A 19,670-nucleotide genomic window follows, 5' to 3' on the forward strand; every position below is an offset into this window, starting at 1 on the left:
ACATTAGAACCGAATATAATATTACAAAACGGAAATGCCATGTCATCAGAAAGGGACAAAACAGATATGACATTACATGACAGAAAAACATAGGACATTAAAACGGACAAGACTTTTATATCATCCTATTCAAGAAGTTACACTTTCCTTCAAAAGTTTATTTTAGAATACAATTCTTCTTTTCCGGGATTTCTGTGATGGTGATTCTAATGGTGTCATATTTTCACTTAGATCTGCCACTATTTTCGTGGGTTTTCAGGCTATTTTTTTCTAACGTAAATAAATTCGTTTCCATACTAAACTTTTACCATTAACACAGAAACATTTACATTCCTGAATCAGCCTCAAACGGCAATTCTTCTTCATTTGACAGTTTGTTTAAAGATGCGTTTTTAATTTTAATAATTTTTTTTTCATAAAAAACAACTGAATCGACTTAGTTAAATTAAGCATTAAGATAAATCTTGGTACTAAGATAAATCTTTTAAAAAAATCTGCTTTTTGGCAATAGTATCTGGGTTTTTGTGTATTTAAGCCTTTTATCAAAAAAATTCAACGGGAAAACAATTTTTTCTAAGGGGATGGAATACTAGGATGATTTTAAGGAAGTCCATTGAAGCCATTGAAGCCATTGTGTTAAAAAGTTTCTTAAAATTCTCCAAAAATTAACATGCATAATTATTTTTCAGCTGTTTAAAAAAAAAAAAATCAAATTCCCAAATATAGTATATTAAATACAGGCTGCCGAATGCCCTGATGAGGGTAGGCTGTGTATAAAAGCTTGGATATGTTCTGATGTTGTGAGCTGGTTTGGGATCCCCATTCTGTCATAAGGTCCTTCCTCCATTCCTAGTTTCGATGGGAAATCCTGTCTGTGTGGCTCCATAGTAGTGCCAGGGCTTTCACGAGTTTGCCTAACCAGAACCGTGACTGCAAACGGTGCTGCAGGAGTGGCACCCCACAAGGCCTAGTAAATATAGGGCTATAGCACATTATAGCCTAGTAAACGACACAGCATTGCAGTGGATTTTGATTAATGGTTGATTAATCTGGGCTGTACTTGTTTTGATGGGTTTTTTTTGGGCTGAAGAACCTATTCCTAGCCAAGATATCTATTCTGGGCTGCCTCACCATTGTAGTATGATATTTGTTGGCATGAATATATAATGAGTCAGGGGTAATATGCTTGAGAGTGCTTGGGCAGGAGGTTGACTCTTGATGATTGAAGCGCATGCCCAAGGAATGAAAACCACGTAATGACCAAGATGGGCTCAGGACTGCACAAAGACTCAACTCATTAGAGGTTCCAGGGACTTATTTATGTTCAGTTCTAAGTCGGCTTAGTACTTTGTATAGATTTAAGAGGATTTATTAGTCCCTGACACAAACTGGTGGGACCCATTACTTTTACTAAGGTCACAACAATTTCAAAGAATTAAATAATTTGAAAATTGCCACTCAGTTACCTTTATGTGATGTTTGACAAGGATGCAATTAAATGGTCGTTACAACCGAATATTACTCCAGTGTGAAACTAGGGTTTGCAGGAAAAAAAGAATAAAAAAATGAAGAAAAATTGAAAAAAAAATCAATGAGCCTACCCACGTGCTCGTATTTTCTTGAAAGCACCAAATTCTTCCAATTCCAAAACAGATTGTAGAATGACGCTTAAAGGAATTAGTAGGGCAGCAGCCTCACGAGCAATGTTTATTGTACGATCATCTTGTAAAGAAACACGGTGCAATAGAAGACGATGTATAGCAACCAGCTAAAATAGAATCGTTATTTTAGAAAGATTTTTTAATTCTGATATATATAAAAAATGTACTGTATATTGTGAAAAAAAAAATGGAATAAAAACTACTAGCGCAAGCAATGTAGAGTGCAATAGAAAATCGTTATATTAGAGATCTTTTTAATTCTGATGTATACGTGGGTTTGAATACACTATACACCATAAAAAATGTACTGTATATTCTAAAAACAAACTGGAATAAAAACTACTAGCGCAAGCAATGTAGAGCGTAAAAAAAATCGTTATTTTAGAAAGCTTTTTAATTCTGATGCATAAATGGACTTGAATATACTACACACCATAAAAAATGTACTGTATATTCTGAAGAAAAACTGGAATAAAAACTACTAGCGCTAGCAATGTAGAGCGTTACACGGTAGAACTAGAACATTCAAATTAATTTTAATTTCTCAAAATGTGCATTTTATTTGAAGGTTCCGGTTTATCAGTATTCAACTGAATATTTCTGATAGTACGCAGGTTCTTTTATTTCTAAAGTATTTCCCATTGATTATAAAAGAGTTGAGGTTAAGTTAATATGCAGAAAATAAGAAAAATCTCCAAATTTATATTTCTTTTGTCCCCTCTTGGCAAAAGTAGTTCATTTGTCTTCAACTCAATGTAAAAAAAAAAAACAGAAAAAGTTGAAAAGGAGAACTACAACTAATTAAATTGGATTATTGTTATTATTATTTTAATTAGCTTTATGATTTTTGTGTGGCAACACTACTTTGAGTCAGTTGTTCATCTATGCGATTAAATAATTCAAAACAAGTTTTTTGAACTGAGCATAAGGAGGTAGAGCGAACAGAAAATGATTCCGTATATGAAGGAGACTACCACTTTTTCTCAACCCTCGGTTTTTACGCCTAATTTTGACTTTTTATCCCAATTCTTTAAGAATGGTTACTGACACACAAAGGCCGTTTGTTGGAATGAAACGATTTTCTAATCGTCCTTTTAAGCACTTTTAAAACTCTTATTTTAACGGTTTTTAAGCACTAAAAAACTTTTGGGTGACGAGCACGGGATGAGGATGGGGCAGTCAACCTCCAACAAGGAATATTTTCTGTTCCTTTTAAGTATTAATGCTCCTAAAGTAACAAGGGAAGACAGTTGCAAATACTTCTGAGTGGTAACTCGTAACCCCTTCATTAAGATGAGGGTCATTTTGATACCTGCTCCATTTCATTCATAGTTTTTACGGCAATCAAAGAATGCCTTTTTGGTTTTATCGTTAGGATAATATCAGCCGTCTATCAACTGCCGTCTCTGAGTCTACTGGTCAGCAAATATCAGCCTTACAGCCAAGGGCGTTTCCAATATATTTGTTCAGGGGGGGGGCTTACAAAAAAACACACATAAAACGCATCAAAAATATGTTTATATACCTTTCTGTCACGTTTTTACGAGTCGGACAAAATCTTAGAAGGGGGGGGGGGTCAAACTCCGTAACACGCCCCCTCCCTGGACGCTGCCTTGCTTACCGGACTTTTACTTTTCTTCTTCCTGTAGAAAATTCTATAGAGGTTTAAGTCCTTCACATAGGTTCTTGGATGTTTTGGCAGTTCCAGAGTACCCTTGTGCAATCGACAGGCAGGCAAGCCTTTATACCATTCTCAAAGAGATCATATGCTTTGGTTCCCATTGCTAGCTCTATGTGCCATTCCGCTGATGCACAGCTGTTTTGAAAAGCATCCGGTTCTAAAATCCATTTATCTTTTTGATATTAGATTTTTGGTCTCAGGATTACTTATGAGGTACGAACGAATTAACCGTCCCATCACTTTTAGTCGAAAGGATATTAGCGTAACCAACTATACCCTCAGGGATTTAAATAATCTTGTTTCCCAGGCTTATATATACAAAAAGCTTTTGGTATTAGTCATACTTTAGAATTAAATTAAATAAAAAACAGGTTTTTTTCTTAACTGAAAACAAGGAGCAACATTAAGACTTAAAACGATCAGAAATTGTTGCGTATATAAGGGGACCGCCCTTCCTCAACCCTTTTTCTTTATGCTAAAGTCTTAGTTCTTTAAAATATTTATCGTTCAAATTCAACGGCCCTTCTGTTTGAGCAGTCTGTCTTAAAGGATTTTGACAAAAAGTCAAAGTTTTGCGTAAAGAGCGAGGGTTGTGGAAGGGGAGGCCCCTCATAGACAGAATAATTTCTCTTCGTCTTAAGTTTTAATGTTGTTCCTTGCTTTCAGTTGAAATAAAAACTTTTTTTTTATTTAATTTGTGACCGGTTTTTAAATCATGCTATGAAATCCACTTCCCTCCCCAGTCCAAAAGTTGCCCTGAAAAACTCCCCCCGAAAACTTTCCTCTGCACGGCAAATACTTCCCGTGGATAATCCATATATCCATAAAGGAAAAAATACGGAATTCCACATTTTGTAGACACGAGCTTGGAACTTCTACAATTGGGTTCTCTGATACGCTTAATCAGATGGTGTAATTTCATTAAGATCTCTTGACTTTTTGAGTGGTGTTTCTTCCCTTTTTAGAATATCAGGCAAATTTTTTCAGGCTCATGGCTTTTCATGAAAAACAACAAACTTAATTAATTTTATATGTTTAGAATCAGCGCAACAATCCAGTCCTTTTAATATATCTGTTGTTGTCAAAATTAAGTTTCTAGCTCTATGTGCCATTCCGGTGATGCACAACTGTTTTGAAAAGCATCCGGTTCTAAAATCCATTTATCTTTTTGATATTAGATTTTTGGTCTCAGGATTACTTATGAGGTACGAACGAAAACTTTCGTTCAAGGGCTTTAAATAGTTGAAAATACTTCAAAGCTTTCTTGACCCAGTCATCCCTTAAAACCTGTGATACCAGCATATCTGTTATATGGGAGTTCAAATTGTAAGCTGGCTTAAGGGTAATAGTTATTCCGTCGTTTATATATACCCCAAGTAGGCGATTCAAGGTTATCTCATGGGCCATTTTGTCCGGATTACGGTTCTTAGTAGCCTTTGTACCCTTTCTTGCACTGATTTGCACTTTAATTAATATGCTCCCTTTCTTGCACTGCTGTGAAGGGGGTGGCCTGAATGAAAGCACTTTTCACGCTTTCTCGAAGTCTCTCTTGTTCCTTATCCCGACCACATTCGATTTCGCCTGGATGAGAGATACATTACCAGGCTTTTCAGCCAGCACTTCATTGTAAGTGAGTCAATTTTTTTATGTATCTATTTAACGTCTTTTGGGGTACATCGACACAAAATCTGATAATTCAATGTTCCACAAATGATAGATCACGCAAACGCCATTCTTGAACCAAACTGCTATGTTGGGAGGAAATTAATGTTGTCTATCTCCTCTTTCTGTTATTAAAGAGAACATCAAGCCCTGGTCACATCCAGCAAGATCCTCTCCTGCCAAGTTTTCCAGAAGCTTATGTCCCTTCGCATTTCTATTTGAGCTTCCCCATAGTATATGATGCGCATTGGCGTCATATGATGGATTCTTTTATCACGGTTGCAGCGGTAGTTAAACCCTAGTAAGGGATTTCTAAAGAATTCAACAAGTTCCTTTATCTTTACTAGTGGTGTCCTATGATCGTAAGGCATACAGATTGAGCTAAATACAACACTTTCGAATTTGATTATTTTAATCACTCCAGCTACTATGTCCCTAGAACTGTAATGGAATGACTTCCAAGTGTACAGGTTTTGGAAACTAGAACTGCATGCTCGAGGATTAATACTTGCATTCTTATTTGTGTGGAATACATCGTCTTTTACCTTCTCTGTCGCTAGATTTCCAACCGCTCAAGGCCGTTGTATGAACACTATGAATGTTAGCCTTCTTACCAACAGTCCCACAAGGTTATATGAAACCGCCTGGCAATGATACACATTGCTATAGCAGTAATTTAGTATCTGAGAAAAATATGTAAACTTGTGAAGAAAGTCCAGCATCGTCATCCAGCAGAGGGGGGGGGGGGGCAAACAACAAACTATTTTTTATAAAGTAAAGAAAATAAGTTTATACTAAAAACTTGACTTTACCAAAAAATGTTGATCAGTTTCTCATTGTAACCTCTCTATGAGTTGCAAATGACAAAGGATTTATGTAATCCATTCACCTTTATCAAAGAACGCAAGAGTCAAGTTGAAAAATAGTTGACCTTGAACTTCACCGTTTGGTTCATATTGAGTAATAGAGAGAGGAGAGGAAGAGTCGTCAAAATCAATCATCGATTGAAGCTTATCACACCAGATCCATCACCATGATCATATTCAATACAAATTTACTCAAGCTATCTCCTACCTCACAAGACGAACAAAATTATTGGTAACCTATCAATAAAATCCTACCATGATAACGGTAGAATTTATTATCCAGTGAGGGATGTTTAATAATTAGGAGTAATGAAGCAAGCTGCACCCGAGGTGCAAGCTCAAAGGTAGAAAACTATAGGTGGTGTTGGTGTATATTAGACTATAGGTGGTGGTGTTGGTATATTGCCGTATATTGGTGGTATATAGGAGGTATGAATATACCACCTTTTGTTTTGCCGCAGCAGCTACTGAATTGGACTGTTAAACCATAAAGTCAAAGTGCCCCCGGTAAGGGACATTTTATAAAAACTGATGCGGCCTCTATGGACTTTCGCCCGACCACTTCAAATAGAATGGATAGTCGGAGAAACTTAGGAGAAGGCACATTCAATTGGAAATTCTAGCGTCTTCAAGTTAAGATACAATTTTTCAAATTAAAATAAGATGCAACTTTTCACAAGAAACTACATTTTTGGGGATTCTTTTTTAACTCTGAACTATTATTCTTGTTACATCATGTCACATGTCAATTATCATTCATGTTACATAAATTCCTCCCAAATTGTTCATAAAAAAGTAATTCCTTCTTACACGGTTCAGAGTTAGTCACAAGAAAAATATAGAGAAGATACGATCCTAGGTTTATGGCTTCCCTGGAATAGTGGATATACGACGCCATCATGGGTCAGACATCATCGAGCCATAGAAACATCAACTTTTATAATCTCCAATTAAATTAAGAATATCCCAAAACTGCTAGAAAAAATTACTTTAGCAAGCTACAAGACATATGCAGTTAAAAATCACATCCATAAGGATTGATGATAAACTGCTCAAAGTAAACCTGGCAATTCTACCTCATTTTTCAAAAGACTCGTTAACGAGCCGGAAAGGGCAAGAAAAGGGCTAACAGCAACCGAATCCTGCAAGAGTATCCGAAATTAATATGAGCCTGCCTGAATAAGCTGATGCAGAGGTATGATCATCAGAAAAAATTGAGGCATTGTTGACAACATCGTTTATTCTTTACTAGATCCCATCTAATAAAAAGCAGAAGGATTTTCCCTTTGTTGAAGAACGATATGGCCCCTATGGTTTTTTTTTCTTTTACATATAATTAATTATTATGGAAAGAGCGACCGTACAAAACATTCTCAGAAAAGATAGCATGGCTAATCTTGCCCCCTAAGCATTCTAAAAGCTGTAGCTTCTAAAGGCTATTATTCTAGGCTATTGGAACTTTCAAAACCTTTTGCACTTTACTGAAAACAATTGGTATTTAGCAGTGCTTTTCATTCTTCATAAAAGGACAGAGAACCAAAATAAATAGCTCTAAACAGCTATTCGTATTCATTTTCAAATGTGGTTTTTTACAGTTAGAGTAAGTGTTTTTGTTGAAAGCTCGTGTAAGGAATTTTGAAGAAAGAAAAAGAAGTATGTTGAAAGCCACCAAGGGAATTTACTTTAACCAAACACTTTGTTGGTAAGATATGAGTACCCTCCAATTATCTACAGGATTGCTACTTCCATTATGAAACTCAAAATGTTGTCGGGAAAAAAGTGCCGCAAGGCGAAATAAAATACTGGTTTTTAAAAATTGTTCGTAGCATGTGGCACTAGCCCTTTGGACCGCTAAACAAAGGCAAAAAAGGACATGATTTGAAGCCATTTGGAAAGCTCTTTGGAGCGCTAATCAAAGGAAGTGATTCAAAACTTTTTTTTACAATGAATGGTCTCACCCGTCTTTGTTTATCTGTTAAATCCTTTAGGTCCACAGCAGTATAAAATCCATGAGTTTTGGAACACTCAATACAAATATGGTATCTAGAAACTTGATCAAATTGGATTCTATTGTAACAAATCTAGAAAATAAATAAAAATTAATTTAAAAAAACAAAGAAAAACCAATGGCTAGAACATAAGCTTAACTTCATGTTGGAATATATGTATGACTATCATATACTTTTCCCGAAAAGAAGGAAGATCAAAAAATGAAAAGCTAAAAGATAGCGAAAATTAATTATTTTGGGTTAATTAATGAAGCTAAATTAATTAATAAAATGGAAACCAGTGGCTAGCACACAACCTTAACCTCATAGTTTATGATTACCGCACACTTTTGCCAAAAAGAAGGAAGATCAAAAAATAAAATGGTAAAAGATAGCGATAATTAATTAATTTAGCTAAATTAATTAAGCTAAGTTAATTTAAAAAATAAATGGAAATCAGAAGCTAGGACACAACCTTAACTGCATGTTGTAATACATGTATGACTACCACATAATTTTGCTTTAAAGATGAAAGATCAAAAAATAAGAAGGTAAAAGATAGCGAAAATTAATTAATTTAAAAAGTAAATCGAAACCAACAGCTTTCGGCAAACTTTCGGCAGCGGAGATTGCTCCATGGGTTACGGATTGCCAAGCAGAACAGCAATCTGCAGTACTATCGCAGGGTAGGTGATTCTCCGCTATACCTCTAAAGTCAGTTATTTTTCAATCACTCAATATTTAAGATTCATATCAAATCGACGACCTCAGCATAAAAAATTCACTCTTAGACATTTATTGTATACTGGATTGTACAGTATATAATTATTGGTCCTTATTACTTTCTCTTTTTTTTTTTTTTTTTTTTTTATCCCCTTAAAAGCAATGTTTTCTGGGCAGCAGTGATAGGCACTTTATTTTGATATGGTATATATTTATATTTAACTAATTGATATAATTTAATGCTCACGATTTTGGTCTTGGCGCACTGGAAATAAGGTGTATGACGAGACACACAGACATTATGTATCACAAGACATTAACCCTCAGCAAAAGGTAAGGTCACTTTTTGGCATTTGCTTCTTGTGAGTGCCTTTAAAACAATTTCTATCACAACGATTTTTTTCTTATGAAACAGGTTTGATAATCCAGGTCTTATCGATAATCCAGTCAATGGTCAGTTCAAGAATAATCTTTGGCTTAAAAAAATTAACACTTTTGGCCTTTTTTTCGAAGAAAAAAAACAATAGGGTATGGTGTACTTTCAGCTTAATTTTAATTTTCAGTCAAGCAGTATTTCTTATCATAAATAATGACGAAGGCAACGCTGTCTTTCCATCATACAAAACGAGAGAAGATAATGAAGAAGTTTGTGAAGACAGTAAATAACACAAAAGTATAGCCAATAAAAATGAACCCGCTCCCAGAAGAAATACAAGATTCAATTTTCAGTTTAGCACTGTTTTTATCATAGATAATGACGAAGGCAAAACTGTCTTTCCATCGTACAAAACCAGAGAAGATAATGAAGAAGTTTGTGAAGGCAGTAAATAACACAGAAGTATCGCCAATAAAAATGAACCCGCTCCCAGAAGAAATACAAGATTCAATTTTCAGTTTAGCATTGTTTTTATCATAGATAATGACGAACGCAACGAGAGAAGATATCGAAGAAATTTGTGAAGAAGGTAAATAACACAGGAGTAAGGCGAATAAAGACGAACGCACTCCCAAAAGAAATACAAGTAGCACAAAGGGAAAATATTGCAATAAAGAATTGTTCCAGTTTTTAATCAATCCAGGTAGTTTGAATGAACAACTCTTTTGTTTTGTATGTCTTAGCTGAACCTCTGTAAAGTGAGGGAGCTTAGACTGCTTAAAAATTTATTTTAGGATTTTAGTTCAAAATTGGTTTTATCGATGTGATTTTTTGAGTAAGTTTGTTTTTTTCCTGTTTGTTTTATATTGTATTTCACCAATAACGGCTTTTGAATATACAGCCGAAATATCCGCATAGACTTAACAACTGTGTTACTTCACTGTCTTCACAATTTTCCAAGTTATCTTCTCTCGTTTTGCATATTTTTTTCATTCTATTTCCTTCCTTTTTTACTTATTTAAAAGTAACCAGAATGAGTAAGTAAAATAGTATACTATTAAGGGTTTTCCACCTTAAACAGACAAACATATAGAAATTTTCTTCAGGGTCCGGAATTACGAAGACTTCTATGATTAATAGGGGATGGGGTAGGGGGGGGGGGTACACTGGTCCACCAATAATTTTCAGTTGATCCCTCGAATCTTTTTTTCTTTTACTTCACTCCTCATTCTAGAAGTCCCTGCCTACATTTATGTTCCGAATTGTTAGAAGAAAGGAATAATTTAATGATCAAACAAGATATTCCTTTTTTTAGTTTAAATTTATGGCTATTACTAAACCAACTCTTTTTTGCCAAAAAAAAAAAAAAAACAGAACTACAATGAGAAGAAAATAGTAATAAATCAATGGTACAATAAAACTGCTTTTCTTGATCAAAATCTTTATTTCTGCACGATTGGCACCTGCCTAGTTTATTTATCCTTTAGGTTAGCTTCGGCAATAGTAGCTTATTTCAAGATTTCCCTCCACCTTTAGTAAGAATTCTTAACCAAAAAAATCTAAATAAAGTTTCGAGGCGTGTCCTTTTGTAAAAAGAAATAAAGTTTGCTTGACCATTCATCTAGTTACAAAGCATAGTCATTTGTTTTAAGAGAGGGAGCTCATTTTCCTAATCTAAACTAGGAAGAAAATAATTCCTTTAATATGCACCGGAATTGTCTTCTGTACAAAACCGGAATATATGCACCGGAGTTTATTAAATACAAAATTATATTATCATTTTGGAATTTACTAATACCAAATATTACGGCAGGCGTTTGTACGGCAGGCTTCTATATAGGGATTTTTGTTGTCGCTTGTCTTCTAACCGCAGACAATCACTCCTGGAGAAAAAAGAACAAAGAAACACATATCCATGATCTTTCTTTTGGCAAAAAAAAAATGCAAAATCTCCAATTTTTGTACATAGGAGTTTGAAACATCTGTCGCAGTGTTTGTTTTTTGATATGCTATATCTAATTATATAGTTTTATTAAGATTGACTAAGGTTGACTTTTTGGGGGTGCCCCCCCCCCCCTTTCAAAAGTCACACAATTTTTTTTAGGCTCCTAGCTTGTGGCGAGGGAAATCACAATTAATAAATTTTATATATTTGAAATCAGCATGAAAGTTCAATTCGTTGGATGCATTAACTGTTATGAAAATTAGATATATAGAATAATACAGCATCCAATTTTTCCAATCACCACTGGAAAAAAAGCAAAATTCCAAATTTTCGTGCATAGAAGCTTGAAACCTCTACCGTAGTGTTTTTTTATATGATAAATCTAATGATATGGTTTTTATTAAGATCGGTTGACTTTTTGGGGGATGTCCCCCCCCCCCTTTTCAAAAGTCACACAATTTTTTTCAGGCTCCTAGCTTGTAGCAAGGGACATTATAATTAATGAATTTTATATATTTTAAATCAGCATAAAAGTTCAATTCGTTGGATGAATTAACTGTTATGAAAATTAGATATATAGAATAATACAGCATCCAATTTTTCCAATCATCCCTGGAAAAAAAGCAAAATTCCAAATTTTCGTGCATAGGAGCTTGAAACCTCTACCGTAGTGTTTTTTGATATGCTAAATCTAATGATATGGTTTTTATTAAGATCGGTTGACTTTTTGGGGGATGTCCCCCCCCCTTTTCAAAAGTCACACAAATTTTTTCAGGCTCCTAGCTTGTAGCAAGGGACATTATAATTAATGAATTTTATATATTTTAAATCAGCATAAAAGTTCAATTCGTTGGATGCATTAACTGTTATGAAAATTAGATATATAGAATAATACAGCATCCAATTTTTCCAAACACCACTGGAAAAAAAGCAAAATTCCAAATTTTCGTGCATAGGAGCTTGAAACCTATACCGTAGTGTTTTTTTATATGCTAAATCTAATGTTATGGTTTTTATTAATATCGGTTGAATTTTTGGGGGTTGTCCCCCCCCCCCCCCATTTCAAAAGTCACACAATTTTTTTCAGGCTCCTAGCTTGTAGCAAGGGACATTATAATTAATGAATTTTATATATTTTAAATCAGCATAAAAGTTCAATTCGTTGGATGAATTAACTGTTATGAAAATTAGATATATAGAATAATACAGCATCCAATTTTTCCAATCATCCCTGGAAAAAAAAGCAAAATTCAAAATTTTCGTGCATAGGAGCTTGAAACCTCTACCGTAGTGTTTTTTGATATGCTAAATCTAATGATATGGTTTTTATTAAGATCGGTTGACTTTTTGGGGGATGTCCCCCCCCCTTTTCAAAAGTCACACAATTTTTTTCAGGCTCCTAGCTTGTAGCAAGGGACATTATAATTAATGAATTTTATATATTTTAAATCATCATAAAAGTTCAATTCGTTGGATGAATTAACTGTTATGAAAATTCGATATATAGAATAATACAGCATCCAATTTTTCCAATCATCCCTGGAAAAAAAAAGCAAAATTCCAAATTTTCGTGCATAGGAGCTTGAAACCTCTACCGTAGTGTTTGTTGATATGCTAAATCTAATGATATGGTTTTTATTATGATCGGTTGACTTTTTGGGGGTGTCCCCCCTTCAAAAATCACGCGATTTTTTCAGGCTCCTAGCTTGTGTGAAGGACATTGTAATTAATAAATTTTATATATTTGAAATCAGCAGCATCCAATTTTTCCAATCATCCCTGGAAAAAAAAATGCAAAATTCAAAATTTTCGTACATAGGAGCTTGAAACCTCTACCGTAGTGTTTTTTGATATGCTAAATCTAAAGATATGGTTTTTATTAAGATCGGTTGACTTTGTGGGGGCGCCCATCCCCTTCAAAAATCACACTATTTTTTCAGGCCCCTAGTTTGTGTGAGGAACATAATTAATCAATTTTATATATTTGAAATCAGCATAAAACTTAGTTCTTTGGATGTATTAACTGTTATCAAAATTAGGTATATAGAATGATACAGCATCCAATTTTTGGCAAGACTTGAAGCAGGTGGAGTGACGCTCGCCCCTAACCCTGCCTCTGAGCATGAATATCAATTACAATAAAAGGTAGTATCAAATATAGTTCTCGTCAATAACGTAATGGCTTTTTAGTTCACAGTCGGGCATATTCCTTTGCATCAACTATTGCTTTGAAATATCAAAATAAAATCCGTAAATTATACATCGAGATATATAAATAAATGCTTAAAGTCATTTGTAGAAAATCTAAAAACTTAAATTGCGATTTTTTGATCATTACTTTTTCTTACGTTGGCTTGTCCAAATACACATATTTATGCAAATACTTATAGCCTAAGTAATTCCTGTTTTCAACTAAAGTCTTACTCTCACATTTCTAGCTGATTTATAACTTCTGGTTTAAGTAAGATTTCATTTGACTGTTTGAACTGAAAGCTAGAAACTAAAGTTTTACTTTTTCTCTTTTTAATTTATTAATGAACATTCACATGCTAAATGCAGATCCAAAAAGAAAAATATTTTGAGACTTTTACTTTTTTTAGTAATATAAAATTTTGGCAATGATTTCTAATTTTAATGGGAACTCTTAGTATTTTAGTACTTATATGCTATAGCGCCTATGTTAAGTTCTTCATCTAAGTAGATGTTCTATTTGTTTAAGTATTTTTGCAATTTTATTTATTTATTTTATATACATCTCGATTTTGACGGAAGTAGACAAATAAACTTAAACCGAAAAACAGGAAAAAATCACGAACCTTATGCAATAAATAAATTATTTTTTTCTTAAATTTCATCCAGAAACGAATAATAGCAATTCTTTAGGAATAATTAACTTATGATAAGACAAATAGCCTAGAAGTTATATTTCCTACATGGTCCAATATATTGAATTCTCTTATATAATCACATGATTTCTCACAGTATTTTCGCGATTTCATTCATGTATTTTACGATAAAGAGGTTTGAACCCCCTCACGAAATATTTGTCCGACTCGTAAAAACTTGAAAAAATGCACATAACCAAATTTTTAAAGTTTTTTGGGTACCCTCCCCCGTGAAAAAAAAAATCCAGGATACGGTCCTTGTATTTTATATTCTTCTCGATTTTGAGGGAAATATACAAACTGATACCAAGAACAGGAGAAAACCATGAATCTTATACAATCAATAAATTATTCCTTCCTTAAGGTTAATTCAGAAACTAATATTAGCAATCCTTTGTGAATCATTGATTTATGGTGAGACAAATAGCCTAGTAGTTATACCTGTTACAGTTAGTTATAGTTATAACAAATAGCTACTACTGAATTAAAATTCAGCAGCTGATGTATAATTATAAACTTTTATTCGATCTTTTTATTTGTTGTAATTTTCTTTTGGTTGTTCAAGTATACAATTGGGGAGAATTTGTGCAGGGGGAAGGGAAATATCGAGGGGGGAGGAGGTTCCATGGGGGATTTTTCAGACAAATTTTTTCCAGGACAAAATGCTGGACCCCATACTCGTCTGAATATATTGTTTTTAATAGGCACAGTCGTATAAAATCATGTCAGCTGATTTTCGATTTAGCGCTCTAGTTCTAGGCAAAAATATTGATTACATGCCGTGAAAATTTGCGAAAGAAGTTTCTGGAAAAGTTTTACATTTTTTAAGCTTGCTTAGAACATTCTCAAAGGGTAGCTCTAATTCATAATTTTGATGTGGTGGATGTTAGCTTCTCAGATTAGTTAGCTTGTATGGTGATTCTGAATTTAATGAATTTCATTTATTTAGAACCACTATGAAAAGAAGATTCTATTGATGCATTATTTGGTATAAAATTTTGCAAAGGCACGGGTCACTGCTTGTGACCATGAACTGTTTGAAATGAACATTTCTCAATCATTTTGACCCCTTCCCCGAGAGGCTTCGGGAGTCAGAAATATTTTTTTTAAAATTTAGATCTTTTCGATTAAAATTAATGCTAAAATATATTCTTAATTCTTGAAATATACAGCAGTAATAATGAAGCAATTACTGAATTCTCTTATATAGTCACATCGCTAGTCAATGTGTTTTCTCAGCGTGCATTTTTGACGCAACCAAAATCGAACACAAAGGATGCAACAAATATCATGATGCAAAAGTTTAAACTCGAGGCAATAAACAAAAAGGAATCAGTAAGGGATTACCAGATGCTGTAATGTCTCGCAAAAACCGCATTGAACAAGAGCCTCTGCAACAAACTTAGATTCACATAGACACTTGATGAACATTGTGCCATCGTCAAATAGAACTTGTCCCAGGGCTGCACTTGAAGGAACAGCAGCAAAAATATCCTTTTGGTCAGTAGTTTCAGGTTCATGAGGGTCATTTGAAGAAACAGCAGCAAAAAAATCGTTTCGGTCAGCAGTTTCAGGTTTATGAGGATCATTTGAAGAAACAGCAGCAAAAAAATCGTTTCGGTCAGCAGTATCAGGATCATGATGTTCATTTGAAGAAACAGCAGCAAAAAGATTCTTTCGGTCAGCAGTTTCAGGATCATGAGGTTCATTTGAAGGAACAGCAGCAAACAGATCGTTTCGGTCAGCAATTTCAGCTTCAAGAGGGCCATTTGGTACTTAAATAAAAAAGAATTTCAACTTGAACTTGAACTTGAACTTGTCAAAAGCGGTTGAATATAATATCATATTGCCGTACTGCCATACAGCATTTTCGATTGATCACAGACTGATGACTAATAGTCTGTGGTAGACATTCTTACAGAACTTACAATTTTAGCTGAAAACAACTTAATTATGGAACTGAGTGCGGTATAAACAAAAAATCTTATTTGACAACGTTTGAAAACTTATCAGAAAAATTTTACCAAATAAAATGTTTGATCGAACTATTTAAAGTTTTTTTTTACTAAAAGTACGGAGCACCAATAAAAGTTAAAAAGAACAGAAATTATCCTATGTATGAGAGGGGGCTGCACCTTCCTCAACCCTCGCTCTTTACGCTAAAGTCTTAAAGATCTTTAAAATTGGTTCTTATTCAAATTCAACGGCCCATATGTTGAGCACTTTTACTTTACAGTAATGTGGCAAAAAGTCAAATTTTGGCGCAAAGAGTAAGGATTAAGGAAGGGGCAACCCCTTCCTCACATACGGAATAATTTCTGTTCGTTTTAAGTTGTAATGTTTTGTCCTCGCTTATAGCTGAACAAACTAATTTTTTTTGTAATTCCTGAACTTTTTAAAATCCTGACAGGAAATCCCCCTCCCTCCCTCTCTGTGAATTGTCCCCTGGGAAATTCCACCCAGAAACATTCATCTCCATAAAAAAATTTTCCCCGTGTAAAATCTACCCCCCACACAATATTTCACCTGCAAAAAAAATCTGAATATTTCCCTATAACTCTTAGGCTGCTATATGTGAACGATGGGGAAATTGCATAACTTACAGTCCTTTCCCCAGGAAATATGGGAGGTCATTTTATCCTAAAAAGAATTGTTATTGGACGTCTCAACTAGGCGGAATCAAACTGTTATCTCAAATTTTAATCAGATGTATTTTGGAAAAAGGAGGGGGGACGGCCCTTCAATCTTTTGGGTCACTTAAAAAAGGGTACTAGAACTGTAATTTCCGTTCAAAGAAGCCCTTTTCTGATATTCTAGGACCATTGCTTCGAAAGGGTCACCCCTGGGTAAAAAAAAAAAAAACACCAATAGACACGTATCCATGATACTTCTTCCGGCAAAAAAAAATATCCAAATTTCACATTTTTATAGATAGGAGCTCGAGACCCCTACACTCCGGTTCTCTGACATGTTAAATCTAATGATGCGATTTCTTTTCTTGATATTCTTGAGCCATTTTCTGATATTCTAGGACCATTGGTTCGAAATGATCACCCCTGGGTAAAAAAAAAAAAAAAAAAAAAAAAAAAAAAAAAAAAAACCACCAACAGACACGTATCCATGATACTTCTTCCGGCAAAAAAAATATACAAATTTCACATTTTTATAGATAGGAGCTCGAGACCCCTACACTCCGGTTCTCTGACATGTTAAATCTAATGATGCGATTTCTATAGGGATCCTTTGCTTTCCGGGGTTGTTTCTGCCCTTTTTCGAAAATCAGGCAAATTTCCTTAGGTTCGTAACTTTTGATGAGTGTCCAATTCTTTTGATGTATCTACTGTTCAAAACTCTACTTTTTTTTTAAGATTTTTGATTACTATTGGGCCTGATCGCTCCTTACCACGTTCGTTACCACGAACTGTTATAAAAAAGAAAGAAAATTGAAAAGGACAATAATTTTAGAAGAAATTAGAGGAGAACAGCAATTATAAATCCTTACAAAAAATTAAACAAGAAAAACGGGTTTTAATTTCTATAAAGCAGTGAATACAAACACTTAATTAAAAAAAAAAATTACTCCGAATATTTCGGCCCCACATCCGGGAGCCTTTCTCAACGAAAAATGAAACAAAAAAAAGTTCTTTTTTAAAAAACCTTAACTTACATCAACATAAAAACATACTAAACAAACAAAAGAAAAAATATAAATAAATAGGAAAAAAAACTCATATATTAAACAAACTCTTCCATTCACTGGCGTATAAACAAAATCGAATGTTTATATTGATTGGAACACGCCTTCTCACAGAATATAAATGGAAATTTATCAAAAAATTAAAATATATTTGTACTTAAACTAAAACAATAAAGGTCGGCTAACCCCTAATTAGATCTCACAAGTTCATCACCCAATGTTTGAATTATAAATTGAACAGATTCATTTGCTTGCAAGCTTAGCTGCAGTTCGTTTACCTTCCCAGCATTTAACCCAGTCTGACCTTTGTCCGCAAGGTCATCTTTCGTATCAGAACTATTATTAAAATCAGTACTGGTTGAAAATTTTACCTGCTTTTTAATTAAACTATTATAAATCGAATTTATCCTAAAATCCCCTTCATCTCTATTGATATTAATGACCCCATATATTATATTTTTTATTTCTATAATTTCCCTGAAGCTTTGTAAAGGTCCTACAGACGTATTTACTATTTTTGTTTGATCAAATAAAATACTGTGATGAGACCGAAATATTCGGAGTATTTTTTTTTAATTAAGTGTTTGTATTCACTGCTTTATAGAAATTAAAACCCGTTTTTATTGTTTAATTTTTTGTAAATGTAAAAGCTGTGTGGTATAAGAAATTATTTATAAATCCTTACCATTTCTTCTATAGCTTAGACATCAAAGACAGGGTTACAAAATCAAAATATAAAATTAGTTTTAACGTTGAAGGAGGGTAATATATTACGCTTCGATTAAAGCGCTTACAACAAGTGGAACACTCTACGACAAAAAGTCAAGAAGTGGCTGAGGCTTTTACTGGAGAGGAAGAGGTAGGGGACTCAAAGATTCCTTTCAAATTATCTATACTATGTGAATTAGCACATAGTGACACAGATTTTGGAAAATAGTAGATTACATTCCTATACCCAACTACACAGGGTGGTCAGGGAATGTTGTCTAAAAATGAACATCAAAATAATCCCAGTACCTTGATCAGCTAGAAAACTAGAACCAGTATATATTCTAGCCCAATATGTCTCTGGGCAATTTGATCCCCTCCCCAGAATTTTTTCTTGTGTACACCTTATTTAAGGGTTATCGTAAAAAACTATGGCCAGAAAATAAATAGATGACTCACTTTGACGAAATTTCTCAATTACTAAGACACGGGACTTTGACTGTCAATTACTTGGAGTACGACTTTGGACACTATTCTATCGATATTAGTCGTATCTTTCACAAAAGCACAAATTTAGACGTTATAATAAAAAAAATTCTCAATGCTGGAGATGAAGAAACAATAATAGCTTTAAAAAAATCGCTGTGCAGTGCTAAAAAGAGTATCATGCGACGGTAGCCAAGGATTTAACTCAACTGGCTAGATTTAATAAGTCGCAAAAAATGTAACCATTACCTGAAGAGGCTTGGAATGATAATACGGCCGTTGAATTTGGTGTTTCTGGATTCTTCATTTCAAACACAGGATTGACAGCACTAAACCTCTGCGGAGCAAACGACTCGATATCACTTTTTTGAGTTTTCATAGAGGGTAGTAAATTGCTTTCCAAATCTGGTGATTTAGAATTTGGCAGAGCCATTTCATCATGAAAATCATACACATAAGAAGAAATAGAACATCCGTCAGTGAAATTATTTTGTGATCTCTTTTTACCAAAGTATGATGCTGGGACAGAAGTCCCCTGAGTCATATCCCTTTTTCTGTTCATATCTGTCTCAAGTCTTTGGATCAGCGACAAAATGAGAGAACCAGGATCACTGGATGCAGCTGTAAATAAAGGTGAGTTATCTACTCCTTTTTTTTCAATTATGCAGGATTCCAGCACTTTAGGAAGATAATACTTAGGATATATACAGCTCGGAGAAACTGGACGACATAAATCCTGAGGGATCATTACTTCATTAGTATTAGTAATGTTGATAAATATGGGGAGACTTTTAGCCCAAGTATACCCCACTTAATTGCTCAAAAACTTTGATCCCAGGGATGTGTCCTGTTTTGATTTGCCCTTTTTTATCTTTTATTAATCTGGCCGTAGCCTATTCCACTACATTTTCTTACGTTAAGATGATTTCCCCATATGTTTCTAGTCAGAGCATTGCTTCTTGTCTGAAAACTTTGTTTGCTAGTATTAAAGT

The 19,670-nt window shown here is 34.1% G+C and overlaps 1 protein-coding gene across 3 annotated transcripts in view; it reads right to left on the reverse strand.

Moving 5' to 3' along the window:
* LOC148948274 (uncharacterized) overlaps positions 1-19,670 on the reverse strand; it is a 77,600-nt gene that overhangs the window by 17,345 nt on the left and 40,585 nt on the right. For 2 of the 3 annotated variants that reach the window (XM_089094254.1, XM_089094253.1), the window contains 4 exons: positions 18,928-19,299; positions 15,135-15,562; positions 7,829-7,951; positions 1,602-1,768 (listed from right to left, as the gene is read on the reverse strand). In XM_089094254.1, the coding sequence (XP_088950380.1) occupies positions 1,602-1,768; positions 7,829-7,951; positions 15,135-15,562; positions 18,928-19,299 (1,090 nt within the window). The remainder of the gene's footprint in view (positions 1-1,601; positions 1,769-7,828; positions 7,952-15,134; positions 15,563-18,927; positions 19,300-19,670) is intronic. The other variant, XR_016142216.1, reaches the window with a different exon arrangement.

Source organism: Artemia sp. Qi Xiang Cuo, chromosome 9 (genome assembly GCF_049724085.1).
Source record: "Artemia sp. Qi Xiang Cuo chromosome 9, ASM4972408v1, whole genome shotgun sequence".
Lineage (NCBI taxonomy): Eukaryota > Metazoa > Arthropoda > Branchiopoda > Anostraca > Artemiidae > Artemia > Artemia sp. Qi Xiang Cuo.